The following is a 19,923-nucleotide window of genomic DNA, read 5'->3' on the forward strand; positions in this document are numbered from 1 at the left end:
CTTCCAGTTATAAGGGAAGGGAACTCGGCCCGACTCAATTTTGTTGATATCTTCAAGTAGTTCTTGGTAACGCTTTTTGACATCTTCAACAGTTTTTCCACCAATTTCCTTGGCAATATTATGCCAACGATCTGGTGTATCTTTGTCATATTTGTCAAGGGCTTTTTCAAAGGCCTTGTCTTGTTTTGGTGTCCAACTCGATCTTGTACCATTTGAATTATGCTCCATTATTATTATTATAATATATACTAGTAATTTGAAATTAACACTAAGAAAATTATAAGTTGATATATGGTATGGAAATATAATTTAGAGAAAATTAATTGTTAAGGAAGGATATCAATGTGTTATTATGGGTTGATTGAGTTGGGAATGTGTCCTATTTATAATATGGTAGATTGATTCGAATTTGGCAAAGTATTTGCATGAGACAAATTTAAAGATTGTGGAATTTTCATTGATTTTGGTTCCTAAAAATAGGGGAGAAAAAAGTATATGGAGGAATGGAATATAATAAATATCTTTAATTATTTATTGGTAATTTTTACCTGATTGATTATGTCACAAGTTATACATATTGTGTCAAATGATATTTTACGGGATAAATGCCATAAGATACTTTTTAACTAATCAGAAATGCAATTTTTTATATTTTTATGATATAGAGATCAAAATAAATAAACATGAAAAATTCAAGTGAAATTGATATGCTGATTATGTAGTTAATCTCAATTTTTTATTTCGAATTTAGAATTTAATATTATTATTGTTTTATATACACGATTCGATCGATATAAAATAGTGCGGCCATTATTGCACTATAACCCTCATTCTTTGTGCTTCATAAAAAAACTTAAAAAGTTTCAAAGCATTACCTTTGAAGGCATTTAAATTTAAAACAATATTGCTATTATTAGAGTAACTATCGCCTTTAATATGAATGGTTTATGGGATCGAATTTCACTTACATAATCCCAAAAAAATTTATTTTCATTGTACTCCCTTATATTTCACTTTTCTTAAAGTCCCTCTTATTAAATTTATCTCATTTTTATATTCACACATTTCTCATACTATCCCACAATATTTAATTTTGTCTCATTTTTCTTAACTTTTCCGCCAAATATCTAGAATCGTTCATTTGGGTCATCGGGTTGATTTCCTGTTTCGGGTCGATTTAAAACGAGTCTTGTGCCACATTGATATATACATTATTTTAAATCATTTTGAATTTGGGTTATGTCGGGTTCGGTTCCAAGGTCGCATAAATATCGGATTATCGAATCTATTTTGAACACCTCTACAAATATCTCTAGGTAAATTTGAAGGGAGGGGTGTAGGAAAATAGGAAGTAGAATAAAATAAAATATTATTTCAAAATATTATGGTTTAGAAAGTTAAGATAATTTTAATATTTAGAATAACAAGGTTATTTTATTTCCTATTATTTTGTTTAGGTTAATATTTTATTTCCTTATTTTAGTCATAAATTCTTGTATAAATAGAGGTGTTCCTCTCATTGATAATTTAATACAAATCCAGTATTCACCAGACTAAATCCTAACCAAATTCCGCAATATGATTTTCTACATGGTATTAAATCCATAAGGTTTTCCTAGACGGAAAAACTTTATCGATATTTTATCAATGATCATAATCGGCCAAAATCAATCCAAACAAAAACCAAATCAAAACAAAAACCAATCAAACCAAACCAAATCAAAATCAAAACCAAACCAGAACTATGATTTCTGTGGCTCAAATGGAACAACATTTGTTCCAACTTATCCAAAAATTGCGACTCAATTATATCATTACCGCCCCTCCTACCAGCAGAGATCAACAATGGATCAAAAGTGATAAATTGGTGATCTCTTGGATCCTTGCAAGTTGTTAGCCTACCATTACTGATTGTGTTCTTGACTATACTAATACTACCCATAAATTATGGATTTAGATTCACACCTTTCTCGAGCCAATTTTACTACCTCTCGTGAATGATCTCATCTAGCATGAGATCGTGAGCGGGAGAAATATAAAAGATAAGATAGAAGAAGAAAAATCGAAACCCATAAATAATCAAACCCAAAATCGAGATAAAGACCATCTAAATCCAGTAATCAACAACCATACCCAAAAATCAAATACCAAAATTACTCCTCACTTTCCTTTGATTTCCGCATCAATAGCGTCTTCTCATCACCTCATACAATCCACCATATCCAATAACCCTTCTTACCCATTTTTTAAATCTCTCAAAACCACTAAACTAACCATCCTTCTCAAAACTCGAACACCAATAAAGCTTACCACCAAATTTCAAATCACTTCTTCAAATGACACTAATAACAATGGTAGCGACTCATTTTTGTATCTTCAAATGTGGAAGAAAGCCATTGATAGACAAAAAAAACATTAAATTTGATAAAATATTGAAAATCAATAATGACAAATTTGCCAAGAGATCATAAAAATGTACTTTGTAAAATCAAAAGATCAACTAGTATATTTTCTGCTAAAGGCGATTGGATTTGAAGAATTGAAAATTATTGTGCAAGTTCGATTTCGGTGATCCTAAGATCTAATTTGGAGGGAAGTGTAGGAAAATAGAAAGTAGATTAAAATAAAGATATTATTTCAGAATATTATACTTTAGAAAGTTAAGATATTTTTTTATATTTAGAATATTAAATTTATTTTATTTCCTATTATTTTATTTAGGTTATTATTTTATTTCTTTAATTTAGTCATAATTTCTTATATAAATAGAGATGCTCCTCTTATTGATAATTTAATACAAATCTAATATTTAACAGACTAAACCCTAATCAAATTACCCATTATCATTTTTCTACGGAGGGAGCAACTAATTACTTGACCACTTGAATGGTTTTTTATATATGATCAACTAAAGAAAGTTTTAAGTTCTTTGAGTTGAATATTGATGGACTATGCTAGCTTGATGAGGAATCACAAAAAGAAAAGACGCAAATTGCGGTCCTTAACGCTAATGTACAATTAATTGGAAGAGTTTGCATAGTTTAGTACTACTTTTCAACCATAGGCTAAAAGCAAATGTTATAATTGTCATAAATATATGAATTTTTTTTATATTTTCAATTTGTTTTCTTTTTATATTGCAAGTAAAATAAAATAGAAAAGATTTATCGCAAGGGCCCATAATTTAAGTTTCGCCCTGGGCCTTTAAAATCTCAGGATCGGCCCTGTTTCCATCCATGATTGTGCAATGTGCAATATTTAAGACGGTCCGTCAATCCTGAATGCAAACGAATGTAAAAATTTTCAAATATTTAAGTTATAATTTAAGTCAAAATTGAAAAAACATGATTCATGCGGTGAGTTTCAACTAGAAAATGTTCTTATCAAGCCATGTACGTATTAAATTGGATTCATTAAAAATATTCTTATCATTAAAATTTTTCATCATGAAATTTTTTTAAAAAACAATAATTTTTTTTAATAAAGGTTATTTATATATAAGAACCAATATACCAATTTTTAATAAAGGGATACTCAATGAAAATACAAAAATTAACTAAAAATGAGATGAGTTTCAACTAGAAAAGAACTGACAAAAAAATTGCAAATATTGACAAAATTGGGAAAACAATCGAACAATAACTTCAAATTAAGATTGTTTTTTTTTTTAAATATTATCATGTCAAATCGTTTTTAAGTTAAAAATATTAGGAGTAATTTCAATTTAATTTTAGATCGAATAAAAAATTGACAGTATAATTCAAAATACTGTTATTGTACGCCTTAAAGTTCATTGCAACTTGAAAGTATATGATCAGTTCTCATAGTCATATTAGAAATATATACTTTAGCTGCCGTGATTAATTATTTCATACGTCCTTAAGCTTTTGTGCGAATTTAATGGGAATGTACATAGAGTGTAACTTTAGAAGACCATTGATTATCGTTTAATTATGCTTTTCATCATGACCGTTCTTAAGGATAGTTTTAAAGTGCAATCGTTTAAGGTCCAAATCATAAAGGGACTCAAATTGAGTTAATCCTTATAATTAAAAATCAGTATTTGTATAAGTAGCTTTTACGTGGAAATATTTCAAATTTCAGTCTTTATTACCATATAGTCATAATAAGATGATATAAGGCTACAGTAACTTGCACCATATATATTTTGTGAGCCAGAGAAAGAATAATGGCATGCATGCAATAGTTTGGAAGTTTAATGTAAGGAGAAAGTTTTTTTTTTTTTCTCATGCACCCATTTTCTGTTGTTCTTATATTCAGAAAAATCAAAAGAACATAGAAGTAATCTGTATTATAAGTTCAGGGTCGTCGATTAGCAATAGTAAAGTGGGCGCTCAAATTTTTTAGGCCCAAAAACCTTATTTTTATGTATATGAGTGATATTAATTTGAATTAAATTTAGATATAACTCATATTTTTTATTAAGTGATATGAGTGATTTGTGCTTTTTTTATAAAATAGTTTAAATATCAATAATAAAAAATAAAAGATGTATTATATTATTTATTATGCCTTAAGTTTTAGGGGTTCTTTTTATCTTTTGCTCTGAAATCCAAAAATAAAAGAGACGGTCCTATATAAGTTGATCGGTATACTTTTGCACTTAATACTAGTTCTGGTTCTAGTTCTGCTTCTAGACATAAAAAAAATAATATTGACACTTATGTGGCTCACTTGTATTGCCTTTCATCTGAGTGACCAAGGAACAAAACCCAGTAGGTGCATTTACATAAATTGATAGCATTTTTTTTTTTCTGGATCCACCATTAATGTCGAGGAGCCAACTCAACTAAAAAATGGTTATTATAGCTATATAGTATGTTATATACTCATTATCATATCTCCTTACACTAAGAACCCTTCGATTTAGAAATGCGGATATATGCAGCACGTGCCTTTCTCATACGGTCATACCTTACCCTTAATTTTCCATTTGAAATGAAAAATAAATAAAATTTAAACCTAAAAAACTAATAAATTCAACCAAAAATTTAACCTCATCTAATAGTTATAAACTATAACCCTTAATATTCTTTATAAATTTGAGAACCAGCTTTTAAAGAAAAACTAAATAATAGAGAATTAGATCTTTAGGAAACCAAGGTATGTCAACTCAAAAAGAGCATCTAATAGAAGAACCTAAATATGTTGTAAAAAAAGGTGAAAGTGGAAATAAGATCGATCATATAACTTGAAGATTGGTTGTTAATGTGATAAGAGTTGGATTCCTTATGCAAGTTGCTCCTCAAAGGAGCCCCAACCTATATTTACCCTCTTATTCGAATAATGTTTCAAGTTGGAAGGTTGTGACTTGTGATTGGATTATTCTTACGGTCTTGTAGTTGTGGAATATAATCTCATTAGACATGGAGTTAAGTTTCTGCCTAAACTAAAAGGTAAATTCTTTTGAGTAGTAGTAAGATCTACATTGTTATACGGGATAGAATGTTGGCCTATTAAAAAAAAAGATGAAAATTGCGGAAATGCGTATGTTGAGGTGGATGAGCAACCACATTAAGATGGATAGAATGAAGATTGAAGTTATTAGAGTGAAGTTAGGGTCACTCAGATTTCTGTAAAGTTGCGTGAAGGTAGATTGAGGTGGTTTGGTCATGTGCAAAAGAAAGTTAGCGGTGCACCATTGAAAACAGTAAAAAGCATCACAATTGACGGTAAAAAAAGGTCGAGGAATACCTAAGAAACTGTGGGAGAAACCAATTAGGAAAAAAACTGTGGGAGATGATCATGATATGCATGCCACTCAGTTTAAAGGAAAAAACTATATTGTACTGCCTTTAGACATGTACAATTATATGAATCAGATTGTTGAGGTTTTTCAAAGAGGTCCAAAATGATTAATCAATTAAGATGCACATGTTAAGACGAGTGATTGGACAACAAGGATAGAATTTGAATGAAAATAACATAATAAAGGTCTTGGATGCACATGTATTGAAGATAAAATGAGAGAAAATTATTTAAACAATGGCAAAAGTTTTGAAATTTGAGGAGCTTTTTTAGAAGGTCGAAAGCTAAGGAATTCATGAGGACTCATTCCTATTCTTATCAAAGTAATCCATCTATTCCAAAGAAACATTCTTAGGTACCAAAGGGTAAAAATCAAGTAAATTAAATTAAATTGGTAAAATAATATTTCCTCCATTTCAAAATACTTCCAACGTTTACTTTTTCACGTAGTTTAATGTAATAATTCAATCTTTAATATCTCTAATTATGTAGAATAAAAAATTATAAAAATTTGATATTAATAATCTTTGCATCGAAACGAATCAAACAAGATTCCAGTTGATTATGGTTTAACTTATAGATAAAAATTTAATCACAAATTAAGGAAGATAAGTAAATAAATAGCAAGTGTGGCCTCGAGATACTCCTTCACCACTCAAAGGTTGGAATGAATCTTTGTTAAGTAGTCAATCTCATGATTAAAGTAGCTTAATTTTTTGATTCTTCTCTACCACCTTTTCTATGCTCCCGAGTCCTCAACTTTTTTGGAAATATACCTTACAACAATGCTTTAGAAATCTTCATCAATGGAAGTAAGAACATAACTTTTTTGGAGATGGTGGATTAAAATGGAACCTTTTTGTGCTTGTGAAATTTTCTAATGAATAGTAGTAGCTTTGTAACTTGTTATGGTTAATATGGTTAGTCATTTAGATAGGTCGTCTTTAGTTTTTTAAAAAAAAAAAATTAAATAAAAGTGTATGTTTAAAGTTGTGCGACGACCTTTCGGTCTTCACGAGTTTATCAATCACTTTTTCGCCTTCGTGATTATAACATTTCTTTGTAGTAAACAATGCGTACTTACCAAGTATCAATTTTCACTTGAGACGGTCTTTATAAGAGACTATATTAGTTGGACTGATCCGTTTATTAAAAACTCAAAAATCTCATGTTGTGTTTTCATTGCATCGTTCTTTCAAATTCAGTTTCATTAACTGACCTCTCGATAATTGTGCAAAAATTCTCTAATTTGTTTGTTTCTACTTTGATTTATATAGATTGTTATTACTTTTTTGTTGTTTTTATGTGGATGTATGGAACTTGTTATGGTTTAGTTTTATAAATTCTTCATTTTTTGATATGGTTCATTCTTTTTTTATTATGTTTTCTTCTATAGCTTATAATTTATTTAAGGACGATAAAATTCTCTCTATTATTTTACTAAGATCGAAAAATCTAGTTCACAATGTAAAAGACAATGTTTTAAAGAGAAAGGATGATTATATTTAGATAACTGAAATATTTGAGTTAATGTCTATGGCCAAGAATTAGTATCTTAAAGAGACGGTCTCTTTTGTTGTTTACCAAAAGATACATGGTTGTTACCTCATACTTCTCCATATGATTGTAGCGAGATAGAAACACTAGTATAACGTTCAATATGTCTGTACTAGAGTTGTGCAACGGATAAGGGCCTCTTAGAGGCTCGAATTTGACCTTTAAATATGTAGGCTTTAAATGGATGATGTCTTAAATGACTCGCATTTTAAACATGTTCTTTATTTTTAAAAATGAAACACATAAAAAAGGGGCTCTATATGGGCCTTTATTATTATTTTCCTTCAAATATATATACTATAAATTTATAATTATCAATAGTTTAATTTTAATTGAAAAAGTATTTAAGTAAGTTATAAGACATTTAACTCAATCTAACATGCTTATTTCAATGAAATTTAGAAGAACAAATATTTATATTAGTCAAGCCAGGCTGGAGTAGACCGTGAGGGAACGACCCATTTGAGCCCGATGCATTTAAGTCCGACGCATTTTACTCCATCTAACATGCATATTTCAATTTTGCATAAATGGAGTGTATAATATATCACAAATTCTTGTGAGACGGTCTCTTTGAGAGACCATCTCTAATTGGACTAACCTATTATATATATTTTAAAATAGTGTAAGTAAGCATTAAGAATGATGTAAGTAGACATTTAAGATATTGAAAATAGACATTAAGAATACAGTAAGTAAGAAGTAAGGATAATATAAGTAGGCATTAAGAATACGGTAAGTAGACATTAAGAATACGTTAAGTAGACATTAAGAATACGTTAAGTAGACATTAATCTTTAATGAACTGGACTTGAAATAAATCTTTCAAAGAGATGGTCTCTCAAGAGACTAGCTGATAATATATAGTGTAGGAGTCCAGCTATGAGCTTAATTTTTTAATTGTTACTTACTTTACAATATATTAGAAAGCCATAAAAAAAATCATAAATTTTGATATTGGGTTTTAGGGCTAAAGTTGTAGAAATTTTTACCGGCAAGAAAGCGAGGAGGGATTCGTCCTTCTTGATGGGGTAAGATTAATCACCTATCATCAGGGTGAAAGAGTTAAAGAAAAACCTTCAACTAATAAACTAACCTATAATTCTCAAAAATCACAAATTTAAATCTTACTAGGATTATACCCGTGCCATACACGGTTAGAATTCATACTTTTATTTTTTACAGATTGTTTGGGTTTAACATGTAAGGCCTTTAACAAAATTTTAGCAAAGTCCTCATGTAAAATCCTTTACCACTTCTTGAATATCTTGATAATTATTATTAAGCATTAGCAAATTTGTACCATAATACATAATAAAACACAAAGTGCTAATGACGTTATCATAGTGATACACTTGAATAGATATTACGATTAAATACTCCCTCATAACTGGATGCTAGAATTAAATTTCAGAAAGAAATACTGAAATTAGAGAACTCGAATGTTCTTAAAGACCATTAAAAGTGGTAGTAGTAGTTGATGTTAATACAAATGTGTTAATACATGTGTGTTTTTTATGTAATACATACTAAAAGGGTATCTTTGATAACTATTTTATTGTGAATTTATAATATAAGATAGATGGAATGAGTTACTTCGAATGTATTACTCTAACTTCATTTCTCAAACTTTTCAACTTCTCTAGTAAACTCCCACTTGCATTGCATTAGGGAATATGAAGAGAGGGATTAAAAAATATTGCACTAGTATACGAGAAAAAAATATTGCGGCTAGTATACGAGAAAAAAATATAATTGTGTGGGATCTTGTTTTATTCATCTCGACGTCTATTTTCATAATATCAATTTTTTTTTAATTTTTTGTTTTGCATAACTCAAGACAAAATCGATTGCTAAAAGCGTAAAAAGGTGTTAGGTGCAAGTAAAAAAAACAGAGGAAGTAATTACCTAACATTAATTAGTCTTACAATATTTATGGTTTAGAATAGACATTATTAATATTTATAATTCCTATTAACATTAATGTGAATTTGTAATTTTTATTTTATAATTACAATTACGACCACTTCAAATAGAACTCTTAATTGATAATGTACATTGCATTAGGGAATATGAAGGGATGAGTTCCAAAACAATGACCTAAAAATTGTATTGTAAATGTGACACTTGGCACAATGTGCTTGTAAAATGCATTGTAAAGTGACACTTGTCTCAAATTGCTTATGAATTAATAGATTGTATGATGATAATGATGATGATTCACCTCTCATTTAATTTCATGCAAAATATTTAACGTTAGGCTCAAACATGCTATATATGTAATACACACTCATAGACAATTTATAATGTAGAAGCAATAATACAATGATTTAATGATGTGTTGGATACCCCTCTCTCAAATACGTTATATTTCATTAATGTCGCATCAATAAAATAATAAAAATATCAATCATAATGCTAGAAGTCACACACTTAAGCTCAAAGTTTTTAACTTTGATGGAAATCTCACTCTATTACATGAATGAAAGACAGTTCTAGGTTCACTAATCTAATTTTCTCTCAACATAATAGCCTTCATACCTTTCTAATATTGATTTAGGTCTTCCATATAGTCCACCAAATCAATATATTAACCATAGCACAAGGACAATAGTGTCCCCCTAAGAAATCAACAACCAAAGAAATGCGTCAGTAGGCCTTCTGGACTTTTTGTTCACACAAACAAGTGCACTAATCGAACGAGTAGACACAGTCGCTACTACCAGTGGCGGACCCAGAGGGGTGCAAGGGGGGGCAGTGGACCCCCCAATCTTAAAAAATTAAATCCGTTTTTTTTTTAAAAAAAAAAAAAAAAAATTAAAAAAAAATTGAAAAGAAGGTTTGGAGGCGGAACCGCGGAAGAAAGAGAAACCCAGAAACAAACCCTAAATTTCCTCATTCGGTCATTCCTGCCTTTTCCTCTTCGTCTTCGGCTCTTCGCTTCATCGGCATCGGCATCGCTCATCTTCGTCTGACGGTCTGAGCTTCGTCAATGGTGACTTGGTGAGCTTCTTGACCTTCGTCTTCGCTTAATCGCTTCGTCTTCGTCTTCGTCTGAGACTCTGAGTGTTCGACTTCGCTTAATCGCTCAATCTTCTTCCTGCTCTTCTCCTTGCTGACGAAGTACAGTCCCTCTGTTTCTCCTGCTCTTCTTCCGGCTCTAACCCTCTGTTTAAGTACAGTCCCGTCACCCGTGTCCCGTCGTCTTCCCGAGTTACCATTGAAGGTAGTCAGCCAGTCAGGTACGCAGTTTCTCACTTTCTCTTAACTTAATTTTATTAATTTTGTTAATTATCTTATTCTTTTGTTGATTATTCTCTTATGAAAATTCTAAATTTGGATTGTTTTGGGTGAATTGCAACATAATTTGTTGTTTTTTCAACAAAATTATGATGTTTTTTGCAATGGCCAATGGGTAGTGTCGTAGTGAGATTATTGCTGTATTGCATTGGAATTATGACGTTTTTCAACATAATTTGTTGTTGATTATTCTCTTATGAACTGATTTTTGGTAAGTGAGATTATTGCATTGGAATTATAAAATTTGATGTGGGTTTATAAACTGATTTTTGCATTGGAATTATGAGATTATTGCATTTGGTAAGTGAGATTATTGAATTATGAGTCATATTTTTAATTTAATTAGGAAATGTCAAGTAATTCAAGTTCACCTTGTTCGAAAAAGTCAAAAGTAAAGGGAAGACAACCCGATCTTCGTGAATTATTGTTTAAAAGAATGAAATCCCAACAAACATCTAACGAAGGCAATGAATCTTCTCGTTTAAGTTCCCCTCTAAGTCCTCCTTTAAGTTCCCCTCCAAGTGAAGATGTTAATATGGAAGTAGGTGGTTCAAGTAGTTGTGATGAACCATTGGATGATGAATGGGTGTATGATGTTGAACTTCTTCCTCATGACCCGGGATTGAGGAAAAACATAATGGATTATCCCCCTAATGAAAGAAATCCGGTTAGGAGAGCATATATTCTCAAAAAACCTTGCCAACCAAAAACACATGATTTCCCTCAAAGAGATATCTCCGGTAGGTTACGCCGTTTTAGTTTGAATTGGTTCAAAAAATGGGATTGGCTTGAATATAGTGTTGAAATGGATGCCGCATTTTGTTTTGTTTGTTATTTGTTCAAGAGGGATGTTGAAATTAACAAGGGGGGTGATGCATTTGTTGTCGGAGGGTTTAGAGCGTGGAGTAAACCTGATAGGCTTGAGAAGCATGTTGGAGGAATTAAAAGTGCTCATAATATTGCTTATGAGAAATATGTGAATCTAAGAGATGCAAAGAAGACATCAATTGAATTTGTATTTGATAATGCGAGTGAGGTTCAAATGAACGAATATCATATTCGTTTGAATGCATCCTTAACTTGTTTGAGATTTCTTTTGGGCCAAGGTTTGGCATTCCGGGGACATGATGAAAGTGAGGAGTCATATAGTAGAGGTAACTTTCTTGAGCTTTTGAAGTGGTTGGGGGGGAAGGTTGAGGAAATAGGAAAATATACTTTCCAAAATGCACCCAAAAATTGTCAATTAACATCTCCCAAAATTCAAAAAGACATTATCACTTGTTGTGCAAAAGAGACTACTAAGCGCATAATAGAAGAGGTTGGTGATGGTTACTTTTCTATTTTGGCCGATGAATCAAGTGATGTGTCTCAAAAAGAACAACTAGCTCTTGTTTTGCGGTTTGTTAATAGAGAAAATGGATCGGTAGTGGAACGCTTTTTAGGCATTCTACATGTGGGTGATACTACCGCTTTGTCTCTTAAAAATGCCATTATGTCCTTGCTTATGGAACATTCATTGAGTCCTTCCATGATAAGAGGTCAAGGGTATGATGGGGCAAGTAACATGAGGGGTGAAATCAATGGCCTCAAGACTTTGATTATGAATGATACTCCAAGAGCCTATTACATTCATTGTTTTGCTCATCAACTTCAACTAACTCTAGTTGCGGTTGCTAAAAAGAATGTTAATTGTACTTGGCTTTTTGACGTACTTGCAAACTTGTTAAATGTGGTGGGAGCTTCTTGTAAGAGAAGAGACCTTATTCGAAAAAACCAAGCTCAAGTAGTGGCTCAAGCTTTGGAAGTGGGGGAAATTGAAAGTGGATCGGGTTTGAATCAAGAACGTGGTTTGAGTAGGCCGGGAGATACACGTTGGGGATCTCATTACAAGTGTCTAATAAGTATCATCAACTTGTTTCCTTCAATTGTTAAAGTGCTTGAGGAGATTGGAGAAAATGGCTCTCCGGATGATAAGCTCAAAGCTCAAGTTGTTTTAGGATCTTTGGAGTCCTTTGATTTTATTTTTATGGCTCATTTCATGTTGACTATTTTTGGCTACACTAATGATTTATGTGTTGCTTTACAAAGAAAGGAACAAGATATTGTGAATGCCATTAGCCTTGTTAAAAGTACAACGAATGTGTTGCAAAAGATGAGGGATCAAGGATGGGATAGTCTCTTAGACAAAGTCATTTTATTTTGTACTAAACACGAGATTGATGTTCCATCTATGGATGCTCAATATGTACCTCAAGGAAGATCAAGACGTTTTGCTAAACAAGCAACAAATCTACATCATTTTCGCGTTGACATTTTTTTGGAAGTAATTGATTTGCATCTTCAAGAGATTGATAACCGTTTTAATGAGAAGAACATGGAGTTACTTACATGCATGGCTTCCCTGAGTCCTAGAGGTAACTTTTCATCTTTTGATAAAGAGAGGATACTTAAACTTGCTTCTTTATATCCCGAAGAGTTTTCATGTTTTGATTTAACGGCTCTTGATCTTCAACTTGATGTCTTCTTGGATTCTATGCAAAATGATGAAAGATTTCATGATTTGCAAGATATCAATTCTCTTTCCATGATGCTTGTTAAAACAAGGAGACATGAGACTTTTCCTCTTATACATTTGCTAATCAAGTTGATGTTGATTCTTCCTGTTGCTACGGCAAGTGTAGAAAGAGTGTTTTCCGCAATGACGTTTGTCAAAAATAAGTTGAGAAATAGCATGGGTGATCAACTAGTGAATGATTGTTTGGTTACTTACATTGAGAAGGAAGTGTTTCTACAAGTTTCTGATGAAAAGATTATTGATCGCTTTAAAAATATGAAAACTCGAAGGATGAATTTGTAATTTTTATTTGAACGCTTGTATTTTTTTTTTTTTAATATTTTGGATTGTAAAACTTTTAACATCGGATTTGATATTGTAAATTGTAATTTTCTATTTTTCTTGTATTTTTCTATTTTTCTTTAAAAAAAAAATTATTCGGACGACGATCAAATTATTCGAACGACGTGACGTTCGGATTTTGCCCCCCAAATTGAAATTCCTGGGTCCGCCACTGGCTACTACTGTTGATTGTTGTGAGGTGTTGCTTCACTAATTGGTTGAAGCACCCTTATGATCTAAACCTAAACATTTCACTACCCTATGCACACCTATTATATATTGCGTCGTTATAAACTCATATCCAAACCTAAAGTGTGAGCTATAATGTGACACTAACAGCTCATTATATATTGTGTCGTTATAAACTCATGCATATTTTAATTAATTTAAAAAACATAATAAATAAAAAATGTACTACATTAGAAATAGTGGAAATTATTAAAAAAAAACAATTTTCGATCTTTCCGCGAAAAATAAAATTAATTATAGAACTATTATTTAATTCTAATTGCTTGACTTACAAAGAAAGCTTGGAGACTGTTATAAACAATAGATGAACTTATTTTAGTAAATATACCTAATAAATTATTTAAAAATAAACAATAGTTGAATTTATTTCTAATGAATCAATCCGAAAGTTAATTTATTTTATATTTATTTGATGATTTAGTATTTATAATTTATATGAAATAGTCATTTATGTTATTAAAATAAGGAAAAGTTACCTTAAAATAATCCAATATTTTTATGATTTCCATACAACAATCTCATCTATTGATTAATCATGAATAATTTCAACTTTAAGATATTTGCTTTGAGTAAACTCAGGTAACCGGATAACCTGTTATAGTAGGTAATTTACCAAAAATTTAAACTGAAAATTAATGTAAAATTAGAAAAAAATTTGAAAATTTACATAAAAAATTCTGAATAAAAAAAATCAAAAAGAAATTTTAACATTTTTACATTTTTTCGACATTTTATTTTAATTTTTATTTTTTCAAAAAAAATAAAAACTTGCTAAGCAAGTCTTCTGATTAGCAGATTTACTATAGAAAATTATTCCTTAAAATTTAAGTTATTCATAGTTAATTGATAAATAAGAGTATTATAAAAATAAAAGAAATAGATAATTTTAAGTAAGTTTTCTTAAAATAATTATTTTACAAACTACACTATCGATGCATCCGTACTTTGTTGGTTTTTTTTTTTTTTTCAAAATCGACAGAAGCAAATCATTTGTTATTTTTTATTTTTGACCAAGTTAAATTGGAATCAAAAAAGAAAAACCCAAATATTTATGAGTTAGGGTTTGGAATGAAATGAAATCACTTTGTTTTCTTCGATCTCCATTCCCTTCTCACGCTTCCCTTCCCTTCTCACGCCTCCGCTCCTCCTCTCCTGCCGCCTAGTAGCCGCCACCAGCACCTCCTCCGTTCCTCCTCCAACTGGCGACAGAAACCAACTGCAGTAAGGTTGCCCTCTCCGCCCCTTCTTTCGCGCGACGCGTAGCCGCCAGGGGCTGTTTTGATTCGCCCCACACAATCACCATACACACAACCCGTTATCCTCTATATTTTTTGTGAGTTATTCCTATTCCCCTTCCTAATTTACATTTTCTTTGCTATTTGTTTGTTATTTCTTTGTTTTGTGTATCTAATTTCATATTTAGGGTTTGAATAGGAAGTTGAAATAATGGTTAATTGTGCTTTCGAAATGTGTTTTCATGATGTTAAAATAAATGGATAAGTTTGTTGATGATGTTCTGGAGTGTAGATGTTATCTTGATTATTATTGTAAATATTGTGGGATATGTTGTTAGTAGTAGATGGTAATATTGATATCATTTTTGTTTGTAAGAATTAGATTGATTAATTTCAAGCATATGAAGGTTAGATTTTCATTAGAGATGAAATGGATGGTTGCTTGTGCTATTATAGTGTATTTTGGTGATATAAGTTGAATAAAAAGCATAGCTATAGAACCTTAATAGGCACATTACTAGTAGAAGGTGCTAGGTGGGACTATTTGTATCAGACTTTCTATAGGAAAATTTAGCAGTAGTGAAATTCTCTGCATTCAAACATGATGGCTCGATATTCCTCCAAGTATATGTAGTCTTTTTTTTTTTGTCAATATTAATGGGGTCAACAAGAAAGCGCTGCAATGGTTATTACTATTTTTCTTGTCACCATGTGTTTGTAAATCATTCCAAACCCAAGACGCTTTTGAAGAATTCTTTCAAGTCTCAATAACTTATTTCAAGGGCCCTTGTTCTGGTTGGATTGTTTGTCTTGGCCTTTGATATACATTGAAATATAAGTAAATTATAAGGGTATGCATAATAATCCGATCCAAAATATTCAGTATTCAGTTTAAAAATCGGATAATTAAGTAATTTTTAAATACCAGATATAAGATCCAAATACGGATAATTAAAGACGGTACTCATTTAGTTTTGTGCAAAATATGTCTTCTATATAGGTTAAGGCCATTAAAGATGACTATTGTGAAGGTATCCGCTATTGGCCCATTCTCTTTTAACATCATTGTAAAGACTAACAAACAACTTAAGTTGTCTGCCAATCCCTTAAGGTTTTCTTTGAAGATCATCTTCGATGCTCAAGTCAATAATGGTGATAAGATGTTTGCAGTGTAGTTTACTTAAAAGAAACATCTGAGTTTTTGAACCTTGTTTGAAGCCTTTTTTCGAAAATTGTGCTTTTGGATTTTCAATGTTAATACAATGTTAATACAATGTTTGGATAATACTTGAATTACGAAAAGGAACGAGCAAAAGGGGGGATAAGAGGAAGGGAGGGGAGGGGAGGGAAAAAGAAATATTTTCGTGTTTGGTGGAAGATAAAAGGAGGAAAAGGAAAAAATAGGGGACAATTTTTGGAGAGAGGAGAGAGAATACGAGGTGCATTGGTTGTAAAGTGTAAATATCTTTTGATTAAACAATTACATTGATGTTACACCTCATTTGGGAATTTTCTAGCATGAATCAAAAATATGATTTCGGTCACATCCAGCGGTAATGGTGATATTGCGATTATCGTATTGTCAAATTTAGTGAAAAAACAATGAAATGTCGCTTAAATGTGCCTCAAAATCGGCTTTCTACACTTCAACTTGTCTCGATAGATTTTAAATTGACATCCAGCGGTAATGGTGATATTGCGATTATCGTATTGCCAAATTTCGGATGGTGCTATGCAAACCTTATATTGACACTAGGTTGTCTAGTAGTCAAAGTCTATAGGTTGTGTTGATCGTCTATTCGATTCTCCTTAGGTGCGTGAAGTACTTCTCCTCCAATGATTGTTGAGTCCTACTCCCAACATTATAAATCAATTACAACATTTCATACCCTCATTCCCCAATTTTACTTGGTGGTTCTCGCCTTGATGAAGTTGGGGTGGTGTCGGACATACACAACCTTTCCCATGTAATAACAAAGAATTAGAGTCCACATATCCTTATTGCAAATATCTTTTGCCAGAGCACACATGATTTTATGAGTTATTATCGTATATTTCAATCCAATCATCCAAAACCCAAAAACATGGATTTTCGTTCCTTATAGAATGGACATTTTAAGAGATGAATATTTCCTATTTTATCTTCCATTTGATGTTAGCCAAACAAGGGAAATTTTATACCCTACTCGTTCTTTCTCTTGATTTTCCTCATTTTGTTCATATTCAAACAACTTGTAAGCCTTTACAAAGAATTTTGTTTCGTGGAGGGTTGGCAAGGATGCGGACTAGATTTGTTTTCATTTCTATCTATGACTGATGCGAATTTGTACGCCTTTGATGGAGCTTTTTCTTTGTTTTGATAAGATTTTCGCTTTGGCATTGTTGTTAACGATGAGCTTTTGGCTATTCTAACTATATGCTTCTTGTAGGTTGTATGATGGACCCAATGGACATTGTTGGCAAGGCAAAAGAAGATGCCTCACTTCCGAAAGGTACCTCTTATTTTCTTAGTATATTTATTACCCTTGAAGGAACTTCGTATTATAATTTCAAATTCGTTGATGCTGTGCAATGACCCCAAAGTGTATTAATCTTGTATCTCTTAATTGTTTCAAATCCTGTGACCTACTTGAGTTGTATTACTTGACACCATTAAAATTAGCATTTTTTGTTTACGCATTGAAAACTCCTTTTAGCTTTTGGTGGTAGTGCAATGTCGAGCATTTATATCTGACCAACTATGGTGGTTTTCACAGTTAATGTGAGTATTATAAATCGATGGCTAGTGTTTTTAGGAACACTATATAGTCATTGTATGTTGATGATGATTGTTGGAATTTAGGATGGCATCAGATTACTTTGTAAATTGTAAGTGTTGTATGAATTTCATGTTAATGAGTAAACTGACAGCGTCCTCACAGTTCAATTATTTAGGTTTCAGTGTGATCTACTCGATTTTCATTTGCTTCTGTGACTTAACGATTTTTTAAAAACATATCTTGTCACTTTTTTGCAGCGACAATGACTAAGATTATTAAGGAGATGTTGCCCCCAGATGTTCGCGTGGCAAGAGATACCCAAGATTTATTGATTGAATGTTGTGTTGGTGAGTATATCAGATCTAACTTCTATTGTTTAAGATGTCACCCTTTCTTATTCATTGATCGAATATCCTCATTTGCATAGTTATGTTACCGTTCTTATGTTAGTTAAATTGGATATCTTGTTTGAATAAAATTTTGTTTCGGCATGAAGTGAAGCTCCTTCATTATCCATGTTTAGGGTTATTCCTCCAGATTTTGCTGATACTAACTAATCTCATCCTTCCAGAGTTTATAAATCTTGTTTCATCAGAATCAAATGAAGTTTGCAACAGAGAGGAAAAACGAACTATTGCACCTGAGCATGTAATTAAGGCTTTGGAGGTATTCTCTCCACTCAACAAAATATTAACCTCTCCTTTTACACCTATGTGTGAACAGAATATTAGTTTGTATGATTTGTGAGTTCATCCCTTTACCTGTTTTATGTTTTGTTTATACTTGTGGGTTTTCTAGGCTTCTGTGATTGCATGGTTTTGTTTTTTGTTATTTGATGTGCTTCCATTTTAATTTAAGTTGGGCTTGGATTTCTTTGTGGTCTTTTTATGCAGAATCAAAGACTTGAACGTCGGGATTTTATGTGGTAACAATGGTATAGGTGATTAGATAGTTAGTGTAGGTGATTAAACTTTTAGTCTGAACAGGCGTAGAAGCTATTGTTGGAGAAGCATTCCTTGTAATGTTAGTGGTACATCTTGTCTCGAATGCTTATTCTATCATTAAATGTTGTTGTCTTTTTTGGCGGTCAAGAATAGTGAGAGACCTGAGGGTCTGAGAACAAAGGGAAGACTGGATAAGAGGCTTATTTGTTTCCGTACCTCGTGTTCATGTTGTGCCGAATTTCTGGTGGTATTTTTTCTTGTCAGTTTGGTTTTTCCTATGGCCGTATTATCAACGTCAGTGTTTTGCATTGCTTATGCCCCATATGTGCATTTAAAGCTGGCTGTCATTTTCTGGTCAATGATACTACCAATCAAACATAATTGGTTATAATTTTATGTGTATATATATATATATATATATATATATGTATATTCTTGTTCTGTTGTTTTCATGACTTCTAATGAGGTTTCCTTCCAGGTTCTTGGTTTTGGGGAGTACAATGAAGAAGTATATGCTGCATATGAACAACATAAGATGGAGACACAGGTAATTTTTGTTAATAAATAAACTTATAAGACCTGACTAAACATTCTGATCCATCGGGCTTACTATTTCCTCAAGCTATGTTAATTAATGCATACGGATATGTCTCTCAGCAAGACGGAGTTCGAGGTGGTGGAAAGTGGGGAAATGCTGCCGAGATGACCGAGGAAGAAGCTGCTGCTGAGCAGCAAAGGATGTTTGCAGAGGCTCGTGCAAGAATGAATGGGAACGTACCGCTTTCCAAACCTGATAGTGACACAAATCCACAGATATAACTTTGTTAGATTCCTATGTTTGTTTTACTCGGATCATAGGCAAAAAAAAGCACCCATTAACATGTTTTGTGGATCTGGCCTCATGTATTTTTCTTGTACAAAGCTTTGAGGCAACAGCTCTGGCCTGTCTTTATAAAATTTGTATCTCACCAATTATCCTTCCTGTTCATAAATGAATGAAATTAGTGAGAGCATTTAATCTTGTTGGTGGTCAGATTCTCTTAGAGGGTACATATTGTGATTAATGGAGGATTATATCAGTATTTAGTATTCAGTCATTACAAGTATTAATTAATGTGTGTAGTTAAGCCACAATTTGTTGAGTTGTTTTTTCAATCTTGTTCTATGCTATACTGCCTATGATTGCAATTTCTGGAATTGGGAGTCTTATTATT

At 31.7% G+C, this 19,923-nt stretch overlaps 2 protein-coding genes across 2 annotated transcripts; both read left to right on the top strand.

The window, feature by feature from the left end:
- The first annotated feature begins 10,975 nt into the window (after positions 1–10,975).
- On the top strand, positions 10,976–16,181 carry LOC130798802 (uncharacterized). Its single transcript, XM_057661897.1, has 4 exons — positions 10,976–11,293; positions 11,471–12,613; positions 12,779–13,269; positions 16,007–16,181. Exons 1-4 carry the CDS (start codon positions 10,976–10,978, stop codon positions 16,179–16,181), a joined length of 2,127 nt encoding a protein of 708 aa, XP_057517880.1.
- On the top strand, positions 14,797–19,906 carry LOC130797739 (protein Dr1 homolog). The gene is made up of 6 exons (XM_057660473.1): positions 14,797–15,104; positions 17,436–17,498; positions 18,023–18,112; positions 18,337–18,431; positions 19,188–19,256; positions 19,367–19,906. The coding sequence occupies exons 2-6, from the start codon at positions 17,441–17,443 to the stop codon at positions 19,526–19,528; spliced, it is 474 nt and encodes a 157-aa protein (XP_057516456.1). The 5' UTR covers positions 14,797–15,104; positions 17,436–17,440; the 3' UTR covers positions 19,529–19,906.
- The last annotated feature ends 17 nt before the right edge of the window (positions 19,907–19,923 follow it).

The sequence above is a fragment of the Amaranthus tricolor genome, chromosome 13 (genome assembly GCF_026212465.1).
Source record: "Amaranthus tricolor cultivar Red isolate AtriRed21 chromosome 13, ASM2621246v1, whole genome shotgun sequence".
Classification (NCBI taxonomy): domain Eukaryota; kingdom Viridiplantae; phylum Streptophyta; class Magnoliopsida; order Caryophyllales; family Amaranthaceae; genus Amaranthus; species Amaranthus tricolor.